The following is a 16,576-nucleotide window of genomic DNA, read 5'->3' as shown; positions in this document are numbered from 1 at the left end:
ATTAAATAGCACAGAAGAACAAAAGCTGGGAGAGGGGAGGAGGCAGGAGGAGCAGAGAGGCCACTCAGGAATTGCAAAGCGCAGAAGGGTGAAGAAAGGTGTGAAGTCAAAACCGGCACGAGAATAGATGCCACCCAATCATCTCATACTGCCGACCACCAAATCTACGTAAACTTCTTGTTCACAGTTCTTGACCGCACTCGGCAATCATCCCCACCAGGCACCTTCCCCTGCAACAGAACTCGCTGCATCACCTGCAAATACATATCTAAACATGCTCATTCAGGGCCCCTTAGGACAATTCCGGATCACCCAGATGACATCCTGTACCTCCAGCAACCTCATTTACTGTATCTCTTGCAAAAAATGCCAGCTGTCTACATTGGGGAAACCCGGAAAGAGACTAGGAGATCACTTCAGAGAACATGTTAGGGCTGTGAAGAATAAAAATTTCTCCAAGCCCATAGTTTCCCATTTCACCTCAGATGGCCATGATCACACTGATCTCTCTGTCTCTGTTCTCAAAGAAAAGTTTCTCAACTTCCATAGCAGAAAAACAACAGAAACGAAACTCTTATTTTCGTGTAATCTCTATTCTCATGCCGGTTTTGACTGCACACCTTTCTTCACCCCTCTCCACTTTGCACTTCCTGAGTGACCTCTCTGCCTCTCCCCTCTCCCAGCTTTTGTTAAGATAAGATAACTTCTGTGCTATTTAATCTTTGCTGTCTGCCCTGTCTTTCTCACACCTGAAGAAGGCTTCACAGCCGGAACGTTGTGTTTTCTCTCTTCTCTTTTTAACAGTTCCCCAATGTCTGTCTCACTTTTGCTTGCCTCCCTTGTCTTGATTGTTTCATATCTACCAAAACAGTTTCTGATGCTTATATTCCTATAGGTCTATAGGTATATGTTGGGGGAAATCTCCTCTAATAACTGCTTATTCTGTACCTGAATTCCTAATTTCATTATACAGTTTTGAATTATAATCAATTCCTGCATCTGACATTCTATAATACAAACCTAAACTTTTTTTTTAGTTACAGTGCTTCACCTCCCCTTCTTCTATATATTCTGTCTCTCCAGAACATCATTTTCATGTAGCCAGATTTCTGTGATTTCAATAACATCAAATTGTCTGAGCTAAAGTGGTAGCTTCTATCTCTTCTAATTTATTTCTGTTATTCTTAAGATTTAGGTGTAAGCACTTAAATACACGATAATTTGTTGGTATTTTAACCTTCGTTTCTGCCTTGGTCTTTGTTTCCAATATAACTTTGTTTTTGCTTATCTTTTCTCTACCCTTTCTACTTTAAAGATCTCTGGATTTCTTATTGGGATCGTGTGCCACAATTTCCACAGTTAGCATTTCTTTTATTTATAGTTTATTTCTGGGATTGGTGCTCTTGAATGTTTCTAATCTCTGCTAATGCTAGGCTGCAAAAATAACTGTTTTGGGTGTAAATTTTTTTACACATATTTTATAAGCAGCATTTTTAAAAATGTGTTTCCTGATGGACAAAGGCCTGAGAGGAAATAGTGTGTGACTTCATCTAATGCTTTTAGAAATAATCAAAGAAAAGCAATTAACCTTACTGTGATGAATGAGAATCTTGGGAATATTTTGTTTTTCTCAGTATCTGTTTAATAATGCTTTCGATGTTTTTCTTATTAACATAAAATCTGATCATTTTGTTTTGTGTTCTTTTGTTCCACATCCTTTACATGGATAAACATTTTAGTTTTTAATTTCCAAACACAACAGACTGGACTTTGATGAAAAAGGTCCTGTAAAATCTAACCAGTAATTTTTTTTTACTAATTTCCTTAGATCACCTTCAACTACTTTGATGTAGAGCAGCACCCACAGTGCTCATGGGACTCAGTAACGATAATGAATGGGGGTTCTCCAGGGTCACCTGTAATTGGACATTACTGTGGAACCAGTTCACCTGGAACTGTCCAATCAGGTTCCAACAACCTGGTCATTGTATTCATAGCAGACCACACTGTATCAAGAGGTGGCTTCTACGCCACATGGACTGCAGATTCCTCAGGTACAGTTATCTGTTGAATAGGTAACCCCTTACTTTGTCTCACAATGAGGTAGGTATACAATACTGCAAATAAAGACTATATCCTGATGAAATACACTATTTGTGAGAGACTAAATTGTGTATCTTTGAAAGAAAAAACAGTCTGTCTCACATCATCATCCATCACTTTCCATAACTGCTTATACAGTGCAGGGTCATGGGGGCCCAGAGCCTATCCCAGGAAGAGATGGGCACATGGAATACACCCTGAATGCGACACGACTGTGTCCATCGCAGGGTATACACACTCACTCCAAGAAGGTTTCCCCACAAGCTGATTAATGTACCAGCTTGTCTTTGGACTCTGGGAGGAAACCGAAGCACATGGAGGAAACCCACATGAACATGGGGAGAACATGCATATTCCATGCAGGCAGCACCCCAGGAATTGAACCCAGGCTGGTGTTTGAAATATACATTTTTTGACAGTTTAATATAGAGAAAAATTTAAGAAAGGAAAATAATCTACAGTCTAATACAATGTACAGGTTATATTAATTTATCACTAACACTGGCAGTTTTAGCACTTGCCAGGGACTTGTTTTCCCAAAACGACCTATTATAATATTACTAAAATACTTTTTCTATTGGAGATTCTAATGCCACTGGTACTGTTGCTAGTAATGGGTGGAGTATCCTGTTTTAGGTGTTTCTACTGACTTTGTCTGGAAAACAGGAATATGAATTTAAACAGCTAGTCTGTAAAAACAAATTAAAAACAGGTAATGTAATCCCTTAGCACAGTAATAAAATCATAATTACCCTTTATTTTAGTTAAATAATTCCCCATTTAACTTCTGACAGTCATGATCATACTGAGCTCTCCATCTGCGTCCTCATAGAGGGGATTCAGAACTCCTATTATGCCAGCAGCCATATCACCCTGCAACTCACAACTGGCAACCCACTGAAACTAAGCAGGTGTGAGCCTGGTCAGTACCTGGATGGGAGACCTCCTGGGAAAAACTAAGGTTGCTGCTGGAAGAGGTGTTAGTGGGGCCAGCAGGGGGGTGCTCACCCTACAGTTTATGTGGGTCCTAATGCCCCAGTATAGTGATGGGGACACTGTACTGTAAACAGGCGCCGGCCTTCTGGTGAGACATAAAACCAAGGTCCTGACTCTCTGTGGTCATTAAAAATCCCAGGGCGTTTCTTGAAAAGAGTAGGGGTTTAACCCCAGCGTCCTGGCCAAATTTCCCATTGGCCCTTACCAATCATGGCCTCCTAATAATCCCCATCTATGAATTGGCTTTATTACTCTGCTCTCCTCCCCACTGATAGCTGATGTGTGGTGAGCGTTCTGGTGCACTATGGCTGCCGTCACATCATCTGGATGCTGCACATTGATGGTAGTGGAGCGTGTCCCTTTTATCTGTAAAGCTCTTTGAGTGGAGTGTCCAGAAAAGCACTATATAAGTGTAAGAAATTATTATTATTATTATTACAGAAAGATATCTGCCAGTTTCCCTCACTCCCTCACGCCTGAAGAAGGCTCCACAGCAGAAACATCTCTTTTCTTTTCCTTCCAGCAATAAACCTTTGCAGCCTATGCATACTGACTACTTACTTGAACTTCATCACCCTTTATTTTAGTTTTCTTATTTCTAAGAATATAGAAGTACAAAATACTGCTTTTCTGAATTATATGGAACATAGGAATAGACTATCCTCCTAAGAGTCAACATTTCAATAAAAATAAAAATAACCTGAATAGTTAAAAATCTATTAAGAACTAGAGTATGGGTATTACCCCAGTGTCTTGGCCAAATTTCCCACAGCCTTTTTCCAATCATAGCCTCTTAATCCCATCTATGAACTGGCTTAATTGCTCTGCTCTCCTCCCCACTGATAGCTGGTGTGGGGTGAGCGTACTGGTGCATCATCCAGGTGGTGCTACACACTGGTGGTGGAGAGGAGTCCCCATTACCTGTAAAACACTTTGAGTGGAGTGGAGTGGAATGTTGATGATGATTATTAAAAAATTAGTCACTAAATGAAAAAAGACTTAAACTAAATCTCTTAGACTCTCAGCTTCCTGTAACTTTTGAGATGAGGATTTGTATAAGAGCTCTGGCACAGTCTAATACCTTTGGTGCTGAACACTTTAATTACAAGAGCACTAAATGGATGGTGGCTGCATATGAGTTTTATAAAATATTGTAGGATTCCTGAAAAAAAAACAGAAATCCAAATGCAGAACATGACTGACCGCTGTTGATTTAAGTGTAATTTGTGTTGCATAGGCTGTGGCGGTATCATCCATGCTGATAGTGGTAATATCAAGTCACCGGGGCACCCGCAGAACTTCCCAGCCAACAGCGAGTGTGTGTGGAGGATCATTGCTCATGAAGGAAACCACCTGGAGATGAACTTCAGCAGTGATTTTGAGATCCCTGGCAGTGGCAGACAGTGCCAAAGCAGCTATGTGAAGGTACAGTATCTGCCCACTCTCAGGAGGAGCTGCACATGTTCAACATAAAATGAAAAAATAATTGAAAATATTTTAAAACTGCAATGTTAAAATTAATGTGGAAATTGCAGTTACAGTACTTGTACATTTGAGACATTGCCAGTTTTGAATGGTTTTATTAATTTGTCCATCTGGATCAGAAATTAGCTTGTTTACTGCTTTCCAGAAAGATTTTGTTCCACAGATTTCAAGGCACACAAAACAGAAAGGTAGGGAGGGAGGAATGGAATGATCTAGCATATACATGTATACAGAAGTACAGTAGTTCAGGTGGGTAGCTGCTTCAGCATGCGTAGGCTGCAAAGGAGCAAGTAATAGGTTTATTCCATGCTCAAATCAGTCCACACCCGAAGAAGGCTCCACAGCCGAAACGTGTTTTCTTTGTTCTGTTTTTAGCATGGAATAAAACTATTACTTATTCCTGAAAAGAATTGATCCACATCATAAAACAGACAGCTTTGTAAACTGAGTGGGTAGAGATTACGCTATTTATTTATAATTCAGATTATATATTTATTTTCTATTCAGATCAATCTGGTGTGTTTTTGTGACTCCTCTTTAACTGAAACAACCTATCCAGGTGTCTGAGTGATACTGTGAATTCAGCCATTCAGATCTTTGGTCCAAATTCAAACATTGTCACATTTGCTGAATATAAACAATTCCAGTTCAGTAGCAAAGGACTGAAGGTTCATATACATTTCAGGTTATTTACATGAATAAATCTTGTGTCTGTGTTGTCTCAGGTTTGGGCGGGAGGAGCAGATCAAGAAAACAGTCTGCTAGCCACAGGCTGTGGAACCACTGCCCCAGGATTGATCGTTGCCCCATTTAATGTGATAACAGCCAGGTTCCAGTCCCAGGAGACCACAGGCAAAGGCTTCTCTGCCTTCTTCACCACTCGTATGTTTGCACTGCAGTGCCATGGTTACTCTCAACTACTGTTATCTCCTCTGATAAGAACTACAATTTTTTTTTTAATTTGCCAAGAGAAGCCAAGAGAATATGATTTTCAGTTCAATTCAAGCTTTATTATCCCCTAGGAGAAATTTGGGCACAGATGAGAGGAGCGTATATTCACAATGAAATCCCCTCCAAACAGCTACGCACATAATCCTCTTGGCCTACTTTAGAATCCTCTGTTTGTAGAGGGCATTTAGGCCTATTTGATTTGTCTCAATTTTATTTTAGTCAATGTCTTCATTACTGGAGTTTGCAGTACCTGTCGTCTTGAGTTTCTTCATTGTTACTCATTGTTCTGCCAGTTCCTGCTAGTCTGCTGTCTAGTAGACTCGCATATTATACTGTGAAGTGGAGTGTGTTCTGAAAGTGTACATAAAACATGTGTACTCAGATATTCTAAAATGACCCGTGTCTACTGTATGCTGATTACTCCTCTCCTGGTTTTCAGGCTGTGGAGCAAACTTCACTGCCCCAGAAGGTCGTGTTGTATCTCCCAATTACCCAGAGCACTACCCTCATGACTCAAACTGCAACTATCTCATCAATGCTGGGCAGCAGAAAGTTGTCATTCTGCACTTTCAGACTTTCCAAGTGGAAGGTAGGTGTTTATGCACATTTGTAAAAAGGCAGTAACGTCTGCCTTATGTTTTCTAAAGCAATGCATGTTGTATTATGATGAAAAATGTCTGATAAAAATATTGTTAGGAATATTTGAGTTAAGAAAATTGGAGAATTAGAAAATACAGAAAATTGAGTGGGATAATCTAACTAATCATAACCCCAGAATTGTAAATTATATGCCAAGACTATACCTGAGTGGTTGGTATAGTTAGACACTTGATTCTCTATTCTCTGGCACAGCTCTGACAAAGGAGTAATAAATAAATGGCAAAATGAGATAAATATTTATTATCAACACAAACTAAACGACAGACAATGTATAACTTTTCAAGTTACTCTATATACCCTATACAATGTGTCTCAGAAGCCTACGTCCTAAACAGCTAGAAGAACCTAGCCTGCTGTCCAGTATTCAAAAATCCTATATAATGCCTAAAAGGGCAACAGGGGAGATAAACATGTGTCCTAAATAAAACAGAATACAACCCAGAGCTAATCTCCCTTCCCATAAATCCTGATGCTCCAAACTGAATGGGACCCCATCTCCCTACTCTAAAATGCATGCACTAACCAAGAGAGAATGTTTTTAATCTGGGGATTGTGGATAAAAAACATCAGAGTTTCCTAAAACAACAGAATGGTAACCTCTCTTAAAGAAGGTTCAAATACGTCCATACGTCCATCTAGAAACTGGTCTTTAAGGATGATTTGCATGTGGTGCTCTCACCTGGCACAGTTCTTCTCCTTTCTCACCATTTTTCTGTAGTTCCGCTCTCCGTCTGTCTCTTTTTTTCCGTCTCTCCCTCCCTCTGCCTACCTGTCTTTTTATCCTGTATCATGGACTGCTGATGACTCTTAATGATTTACCAAGAGCCTAATTTTTAATTAAGGTAAACCAGATGATTATTTGATTAAATGTGTTGCAGACCCACTTCAGCTCAGCAAACACCTCACCTTCCATGTATTGTTTTTACTCACTTTGAAACCTAGAGAACTACAAATGTTGATACAACTAGAAGTTGACCATTGTCTCCAGATCCTGAGACACCACAATAGCTATAACAATATCTCAGGGTTAAAAAACAATCCTCCCAGTTTAATGCAGATGATAATAACATGAGCCACCAAACAATACAAATCCAGCCAAGAAGTTTCATATTTGTTTTTCCAAAGAGGAATATTATACCTTACAGATAATTTTCTAGAAATTTATATATATATACTTTATTTTGTTTGATTCATGAATGACTTTAATTTGGGTAAAAAAAGATAAAAAAATAGAATTCTATTATAATAAATTATTTTTAATTACAAGAATAATTTGTATCATAGACATATTATGGTAGATATAATACACATAAAGAAAGAGTAAACTAAGTTTCTATATAATTTCTGCAGTGTTAAATGAATGGCAGTTTATTTCCAAAGAAGATTTATGCTGGTGTTTGACTTTTCTGAAAATTGAAAATATTTCACAAACATCTGTTGTTACTCATATCTATTTAGGGGAGACAGAATGATGCTTCATTTTTTTTATAGCACTCAAGGACTCATTTTCTATAATATGTCAGGAGGCTGTAAAACCCTAAAGAGAATTTCTTTGGATGCACACCAAATCCTTCATGAATAAGGAACATGTTCAATGTGGAGAGAGGATGCATTGTCTAATTTGTGAAGCATTTCTTAGAGTTCTTGCCAGAGCTGTGTGTATTGTAACACAACGGGGGCTCAGGCGGGCACCCTTGCCGCATTAGGTCGGCCCCCCACCGTCGGGGGCTCGAACCCGGGACTCCCGCGTCACTCAGCAGGGACCCAGCCCGGTGAGCTAAAGAGAGATCTGAGCCCCCGTTGCGTTACATTGGTGTCAGAAGCGGGGTGGGATAGCCCTTCGCCGGGGACGGCGATTTAAGCGGGGGAGAGTGTAACGCTTACGGCCGACAGGTACTGTGTAAGAGCCGGCTTACCAGAGCAGGTGACGTCACCGCCCTTCCCTGTGATAGCAGGACTACAGCTACTGGGCTGTAGAGAGATCTCTCTTTAGCTCACCATGCTGGGTCCCTGCTGAGTGACGCGGGAGTCCCGGGTTCGAGCCCCCGACGGTGGGGGGCCGACCTAATGCGGCAGGGGTGCCCGCCTGAGCCCCCATTGCGTTACAGTATTATACAGGACATCATTCCTACTTAGATTGCATTAACATAATAAATTAAATAATGTATGCCTCAAGAAGATTTAATTATATGAGATACATGAACAGCGTTGATTGAATTAAATTTTATTTAATAAGCAGAACCACAAAAGAAGGGCATTGAATATAGGAAAATATGTTTTGGGGGGGATGGGGGTTAAAACCTAAAGATGAAATAAAGTGGATTTTTAACATGTGATCACAATGAAGATGGTAATGGAACAGAAAGCTTTTTAATGATATAAAGTTTAAAAGAGGGAGCTTTTCTCTGAAGCAATTGATTTTTTTTAAAATCACTTAAAGGAACAACAAGAAATTATAATCATAATTTGAGCTATGAGGAGTTCTGACAGTAAATGGTTATTAGTTATCATGAAAGCGGATGATATTGTACCTCCTGGCTACTCTTCAGAAGAACTTCTCAAAGGATATTTGTTCAATGTTCAATGTAAGCAACTGTCCTTTGACAAGTTAAATATCTGGATGAAAGTCTGATTCCTGCTCTCACTCTCTTGCAGGCCTACAGTTGCTGGTATAGCTGGGGGTTGTTACAAAGACCATTATGATCATTGTAAAAGTTTGTACTTTCAAACAAATAAATCTTTAATGAGGTGTTTTCTGGGCTGATATTCTGGTACAGAGGGCAGACCTCTAGTTCTTTAGTTCTGTTTTTTTGTCCAAATAAGCTTACATTACATAATTGAACTAGTTATTTTCTTAATCAAACATGTTTAGCCCTTTCTTGTGTTTTTTTGGCAGCTGGTGATGCTTAAAGTGGTTCAGTTAAACTTAAATCAAGGCCAAATAATCTTTTCAAAGAACTCTCCACTTTTCCCAAATCATTTTTGTCTGAGGGTCAAGCCTTTGGGACCTTCAGAATAAGAAGGATTAAGGCATCTTATTTCTGTCACATGTATTTGGATCAGATTTGAGTTAATCAAAAACATATGGTGTGAATATTAAGAACTTACAATGTGGTAAAAATGTGTGTGTTGATTAAAAAGAAAAGGATATTGAACAAATTGTTGTGGATGTTTTATTAAGAATTGAATCAGGAAATGTGTATCATAATAAGATTACTTTTAAGTACAAGTGAACCTTTTGAGGTCTGGATGCTGCATGACTTGCTTTATTAAGAATGTTTTAGTAGTTGAGAGGTACAGTAGTTTATTGGACTGGATATAAAAAAAATCAATGTGCACCTAAGTGCCTGTAAATGTGGCTGTTTCACAAACAACATATTGTGCTGTGATGCTGGTAAAACAGAAACAGCAATACACAAAATTGCAATACAATCCACAGAATTATACTTTTTTCTTGAAAAGGGCAAAAGAGCTTTACAAGAGTTCTTTGTTTTTTTTTCTATAATCTTCAAGACAATGTAAGAAATATATTTTGTATTCAGAAAAATAATACAATAATCATTCAGAGAAACTTACAAGGGGCATGAAGCAAAAAGTACAGTATGAGTGCAAGAGAGTTCATACACCCCCTAGTTTATGTAACGGTTTGGTTCCACAATTATTTACCAAACCTGATTTTGGAGACTCTAGATTGTATGCAATCTCTTTGGCTGTTATTTTAGTGTTTTATTTCACAGCTCCAATGATTTTTCTGTCATTAGCTGCTGTTGTCTTGCTTGGATGACCTGGTCTTTTCCTCCAGTATTTAATTAGAATTTTCTTTACTTTCATCCTCAAAATTCATTGCTTTTCCATCATTGAAACTCTCTAGTCTTCTTTGCTTATGCCTTCTAATTCAAGAGGCAAATCCAAAAAGTAAACTCCAAAAGACTGAAACCAATGCTGTACAGCTGCTCTTTTATGTTTTCACAATTAATGCATCATGGTATCACATCTTTTGATGTGAAAGGAACAGGTACTGTAACAGGTTTATTCCATGCTGAAAAGAAAAGAAAGGCCATCCTTGAAATCTTTTTCTAGATCTCTTCGTCATTCCTTCTCCTCCTCCCTGGGCCACTTGGCCCCCTCTCTTACTAAACCCGCTTTTGCACCTCTTCACAGCGATCTGTTCCAAGACCAGGCTTTCCAACCACCTCCTTTTCCTTTACAGATGTCGTCGTCACAATATTATTCCCAAAGGATTTCACCCAAAAAATTAACACTTTTTCTTTTGACTCCGGTAATACTCAGAGACTTCTACAACAGTGTTCGCGGAAACTGATGCTTTCTACCATTTATTCCCTCCAACAACAGATTACCCTTTGCAACAATAACATCAATGAGTCCTTTCTTTTGTTTTCAGCATGGAATAAACCCGTTACCTGTTCCTTTGCAGCCTACGCATGCTGACGCAGCTACCCACAGTAATTGAACTACTTCTGATGTGAAATACAGTTATCACTTCACTGATCCAATACATAAGTTTTCACTGTGCACTTTAAGTATGCATACAATGGCCAGAATTTCTATTAGGTCTGGTGTGTTTTTCATCTTTTAGTCAAAGCCACCAGTCTTTCCTGGTGCAAACAGTAGGGCAGGTGCCAATCAAAAAAGACTGAATTACTATGCTGTTTATCTAGACTCTCTTTAATTACCACAAATTCAGTGGTGATGTAGGTTTGAGGAACAGGGTTAAGCAGACCTGAGTCCTGGAGACAGAGAGGAAGCACAAGGTAAAGGGAAGAAGGGTCAATGCACTGTTATACCTATACCCAGTCAACTGCATACAATCATTTAATTAATTAGCCCCTACTTGTTAGTTTTGGCTACTCTGGCTACACCCCCCTTGATCACCTGAACACTCCTGCTCTTGATTTCAGACCTGGAGCTCTGGCTGGAAAGGTGATATATAAGCCATGACCAGAGCTGCTCAAAGTGGAAGGATTTAGGACACAGATTTTGCAACACAAGAGAGGACTCATAGAGGAGTGGGGACTCAACAAAGAGCAGCAGTGTTACTTGGTGTAGAGAGGCAGGGTAGGGGGAGTATAATGAGACCTATTGTTTGGGACTGTTGTGTCTGAAGAGAATGTCATGGACAATCAAAGGACTACTGTATATGGAGTTTTGTTCTTCTTTCGGTGTTGTGGCAGGAGCTATGCCAAGACATAGGACAGACCTGATTTCAGAATAGTAATGCCTTTTTTTCTGAACTTTAAAGTAAATTAATATTAGAAACATTTGTGTTTTATTACAGAAGTTTAAGTGCAGTACAAATATAAACACTGAATTTTATCAAGCATAAAATCTTATAGCTTATATTTTCAGTACAGATGAATATAAAAAGGGATAAAGAGGGTGTTAAAAACATCCCAGCCCTGCTAAAATTTTGTATTGAACTTTTCTGTGTTTCTGTAGCCCAGTCAACATGTGCCTATGATGGCCTAAAGATCTACAGTGGAACCTTCCCCACAGCTCCTCTGCTGACAACTCTGTGTGGTTCTGAGATACCAGGACCTTTCACTACATTTGGCCCAATGCTGTTAAATTTCTACTCTGACAACATTATTAATGATAATGGCTTCCTGGCTCAATATGAAGTGGTCTGTAAGTATTTGCTAAGCATTTTTACTTCTCATTCTTATTCTATAGGAAAGCCCTGTGTACCAAAGCTTCAGTATTTTTTGTCTGAACTGTTTAATGATATTAGATCTATAACATGCTTTGAGGAAGCTGAGAATGTGATCTCTGTAAAATGTATCTGCACACTCTCCCTGGAATTTGAGGACCTGAGAGGGTGACAGCCTCACAACACGCCTCTCACAGGCTAATCCCTTGAGCTCAGGGAGTGCACTTCTGTTCTTCATACTACTCTGTTCACTGCTGCAACAAAACTTAAAGGTCCCAATGTTCAAGCAGCTCTGCTATAAACTGCATGTACATATTTCGTGCAGAATACTCCAGACAGACCATTTTATGAAGTTTCTTCCTTATTATCAAACTTTAAACCCAGAATGAGCTTCTGTACCCATCTTATATTTAAACATCCTACATTATGAACTAAAAACTTCTCAAATTATTATTATTTTTATTATTATTAGTAGTAGTAATACTTATGAAGGTACAGTGCCTTTTTGCGAATATTTCAATTCAAAGAATTCAGATATGTGTAGAAATCACAAGATTATTTATCTTAGTTCTTCAAAATGTTACATTTGTTCCAATGATCTTCCAATGAGGTTTTTTATTTCCTTGACATTATTGTTCCAAAGGTACATGTATTTTTTTAATCTATATGAAATATCAATTGGATCCTGTGAATTGACAACCTTCTTGTCAATGAAGTGATTTTTATTTAGGGGCAAATTTATGGAACTTTGTTGGTGTGGTAAATGGAGAAAATTAAAATATTTAGATATAATAAATAAAACAGTGGACCTTGCGCTATATGGAGGGATGCTAGTTCTAATGAGAGACTAGGTGGGCCTTTAACCCCAGGAGTCAAATGAGAGGTTTCTACAAGCACAGTAAAAGTAATTATGACATGAAGGTTCAGATTTTCAGATTCTCTACCTCCACTCCTTATGTTTACTATATGAGACTCCAACAACCATTAAATGATTGATAATGATAGGAAAAGCTCATTGGAATTCAAAAGTGTACAAGTGTAGAATTCAAAATGTATTATAGAGATTTATTTTTATTTAATATAAAACAATGGTAATACTGTATGTCTGACCTGAAATGTCTTAATAATCTCCCGTTGTCTCTGAGTTTTCTGCTGCATCTGCAGTGTCATTCCAGATTGACTGAGGACAATTTATCCCATGAACTCAGCAAATCCAACATATGTTTCCATGTCCTCAATTGACCCTAAAGTGCAAGTTATTATACTCAATATATGTGCATATCTTCCCCTTCTTTAGAAGATACTTCAGAATTAAAAGGCAAAACATTTTAAAAATATAGGAACTTCTTCATCGCACGACATTCAAAAATGACAGATTTAAAGAATTTATCTGTCTGGGAATTTCCATGTTTTGTTCAGGCTTCTTTGTTGATGAGTGACAGAGAGTGTCTGAGTTCCCATTGAGCTTCTGTGGAATTCAGAGAATGAGAGACCCTGCAATTCAGCACAATCAGAGGGATTCTGTTCCTGTCTGTGTCAGGGGCTAGGCTTTGGCTTGTGGTGCCACAGAATGCCAGAGGACGCCCTTGGCACATTTTTCTGCTGAATGGTTTCTATATATAATCCAAGCCTGACAATAGTGCCATTTCACTGGGGTGATGACTCATCCTCACTGTTAAAATCTACCAGACACACAGTCTTCTGAAATGATAAAACTAAGAACATTGCCCATTGCTGGTGTGAAACACATGAAAATCATGATTTTCACACTTTTTGTAAAATTTTAACAATTTTGTAAAATAGTAGAAAAATTAATTAAATTGATTTTACTGATGTGCAATAAAAAGAGACATAGCTGACATATTGCCTTCGAATCAAAATGTACTGTTTAGACATTACCTCAAAGAGGTTTAAGACACAATGTTGTAGGTTCAAAATACTGAAATAATGTATGCTGGTTGATGTGTTTTTTGACATGGGACAGCACAATGGCACAGTGGTCAGCATTGCAGCTTCACTTTACTGAAGCCCTGGGTTCAATTCCTGGGGTGCTATCTGCGTGGAGTTTGAATGTTCTGTCTGTGTTAGCATGGCTTTTGTCTGGGTGCTCTCCACTGTTCAAAGACATGCTATAGGTTAGGCAAAAAATGTTTGAATTTGGGGAATTTAATGCTTACTGTCCACCAATCCTCCATTATATACAGTTACAGGGATTACAGGGAGCTTTTAATCGTAAATGATTAAACAATAAGGTATAATATCTTAGGCGAACCACTGGGCCGGCCTTAATGTCTCCTAATATCCTTTTCTTTCTTCCAGCCTGTGGTGGTGTGTTCAACAACAGTGCCGGTACAGTCAGTAGTCCAACTCTCTCTATTACAAATTACCACAACAATATGAACTGTACCTACCACATCATTGTGAGCCAGGACCGGGTAGTGGAGCTAAAGTAAGTTTGCAGTTTTCTGTTCCTTAGTGCCAGAAATCATCTTTTGTTTTAACGTACATTTTCCATCTTGGTAGGAGCACTTGACTGGCAAAGATGCAACAGAGTCTTCTTCAGCCGGCTACTTCTCCAATATCATTGAGAACAGCCATAACAATCCTAGACTCCTGTACTCCACCATCGACAGACAGCTAAAGCCAAAATGCCCCACCACATTACCTGCTTCATCCCAACTTTACAAAACATTTTAGTGTTTTTTAGCTCCAAGATTGACAACATCTGCCATCACTTTCTTTCCACAATGCATGTTCCTACCACAACTCCTCCCTGCTTGCCTAGTTTTGCTGGTTCCCTTCTGTCTGGCTCCTCTCTTCTTGACGCTGCATAAAGTACTGTAAATCGGTATCGTGTATGAAATTCACCACATGTCTGTTCCCATTCCTACTGCTTTATTTCAGTCCTGTTTCTCTACTCTCTGCTTTGCTGTTCTCATCATAATAAATAAGTCCTTGTGTACTGGTGTAGTACCAGTGACCCAGCTGCAGTTACTCCTCTGCCAAAAAAAATGTTTTTGTTCGAGGAACACTTAACTGGTGCTCCTGGGGGCCCGATACTGTTCAGTATTTATGTACAGTATTCCAACAGCTGTTACGATCAAGCTGTAACGATTAAATTGCGACAAGACTGAAGTCATGCTTCTTGAGACCTCCCATCAACTATGTAAGCCAGTGCAGTAACTCTATCTGTGGATTGCACTGTACTTGAATTTCAATGTAAATTGAAGACCTTAGGGGTGATATTTGATCCAGGCCTCATGTTTGACCCACATGTGCAACATATTGTAAAAACATCATTCTCCCACACAGAAATATCACCAGACTACATCCTATGCTGTCACTAACTGTTGCTTGGAAGCTAGTCAACACTTTCATTTTCTCTTGAATTGATTACTGTCATGCCCTACTCGCTGGGGTATCTAAAGAGTATCTACTGAAGAAATTTCAGTATGTCCAGAATTACAGGTCTGCCAGATAGACTAACCAGATCTTGTGCAAGTGATCACATTACTCCTGTCATGGAATCCTTGCATAGGCGTCCATGTCAATTTCAAATCCTTATGCTCACCTATAAGGCACTACATTGTTTGGCACCTCAATACCTGTCTGATTTTCAATTTAATTCAATTTATTTTTTCATACTTTCTATCATCCTACTCCACACCTCGCAACCTTCTTTCTCCTGTCTGTCCTCCAAGCACGTCTACATTCTGTACAGGGCCTTCTGTACAGGGTGACAGGGCCTTCTCCTGCTATGCCCCTAATCTCTAGAATCCTATCCCTAAGGTTGTATGAGAATTACCTTCCCTGTGCACTTTCAAATCTAGATTTAAAACCTTCTTCTTTAAGAGAGCCTTTATTTAACACTTTCTGTGTCTACCCCTTTCCTTTCCTACTCTATTCCGAATGCTTATTGTACTATAATTGTGTAATTCTGCTGTCTCCTCTAATGGTGTACCTTTTTTTCTTGCTGTTAAGCACTTTGAGAAGCTATATAACATACATTTTTATAAAGAATAATACATTAAAAGAATATATGTATGGAATATGTGGTTTAAATCATAATTTATATGAATATTAATTAACCATAGCTGTTTTGCAAAGTTGGAAAGAAGAACCATGTAAACAGACTTCAAATATTTGTGTATTTTTGGTCAAGATAGATTACAGTTCATTATTAGAACACTGCTAAGGAAAGAAGAAGTATATATTGCTATGAAAATGTTTTGTTTGCTCTTGCTCATTTTTCTCTTTTAGCCATGCTCACATTGCACAAAAATCTATAGCTGTAGAAAATTATGTTCACACCTAATGTGTTAAACAGATTCACTGATTTAATGTCATAAATAATGATTTCATGGTCAACAATTATGTCAATAATACCTCTTCTAAGTGTATTGAATGCTCATTCACCCTAGCAAGAAGTAGTTTAGGTGTTCTAGTGAATTAACCATTTTAGGATTAGCAATGCCAATGTTTATCTGAGCAACAGCTTCATACAATACCAGTTTCAGTTCTTAATTTGTGGAGCCTCAAGCCCATCGCCATGGTTTTGTAATCACGGTAGTCTTTAACAAGACCTGTAAAATGGGAAGTGCCAGGCTGACTGGAGAGGCCAGCAGTTTTCAGCAGCACATTAGGGACTAGACAGCTGTCTAGACACTCTCCCCCCTATCTCTCAAACCAGAGCACAAGGCCACACTGGCAACA

The 16,576-nt window shown here is 38.7% G+C and overlaps 1 protein-coding gene across 1 annotated transcript in view; it reads left to right on the top strand.

Annotated features, from left to right (window-relative positions):
* Window positions 1-16,576, top strand: part of cubn (cubilin (intrinsic factor-cobalamin receptor)) — a 133,957-nt gene that overhangs the window by 96,724 nt on the left and 20,657 nt on the right. The window contains exons 53-58 of the mRNA XM_088918786.1: window positions 1,829-2,054; window positions 4,337-4,524; window positions 5,310-5,466; window positions 5,975-6,124; window positions 11,653-11,841; window positions 14,183-14,312. Coding sequence (XP_088774912.1) covers window positions 1,829-2,054; window positions 4,337-4,524; window positions 5,310-5,466; window positions 5,975-6,124; window positions 11,653-11,841; window positions 14,183-14,312 — 1,040 coding nt within the window. The remainder of the gene's footprint in view (window positions 1-1,828; window positions 2,055-4,336; window positions 4,525-5,309; window positions 5,467-5,974; window positions 6,125-11,652; window positions 11,842-14,182; window positions 14,313-16,576) is intronic.

This window comes from Atractosteus spatula, chromosome 6, assembly GCF_055471065.1.
Source record: "Atractosteus spatula isolate fAtrSpa1 chromosome 6, fAtrSpa1.hap1, whole genome shotgun sequence".
NCBI lineage: Eukaryota > Metazoa > Chordata > Actinopteri > Semionotiformes > Lepisosteidae > Atractosteus > Atractosteus spatula.
The sequence above is the reverse complement of the archived record's forward strand: the minus strand, read 5'-3'. Positions and strand labels throughout refer to the sequence as shown.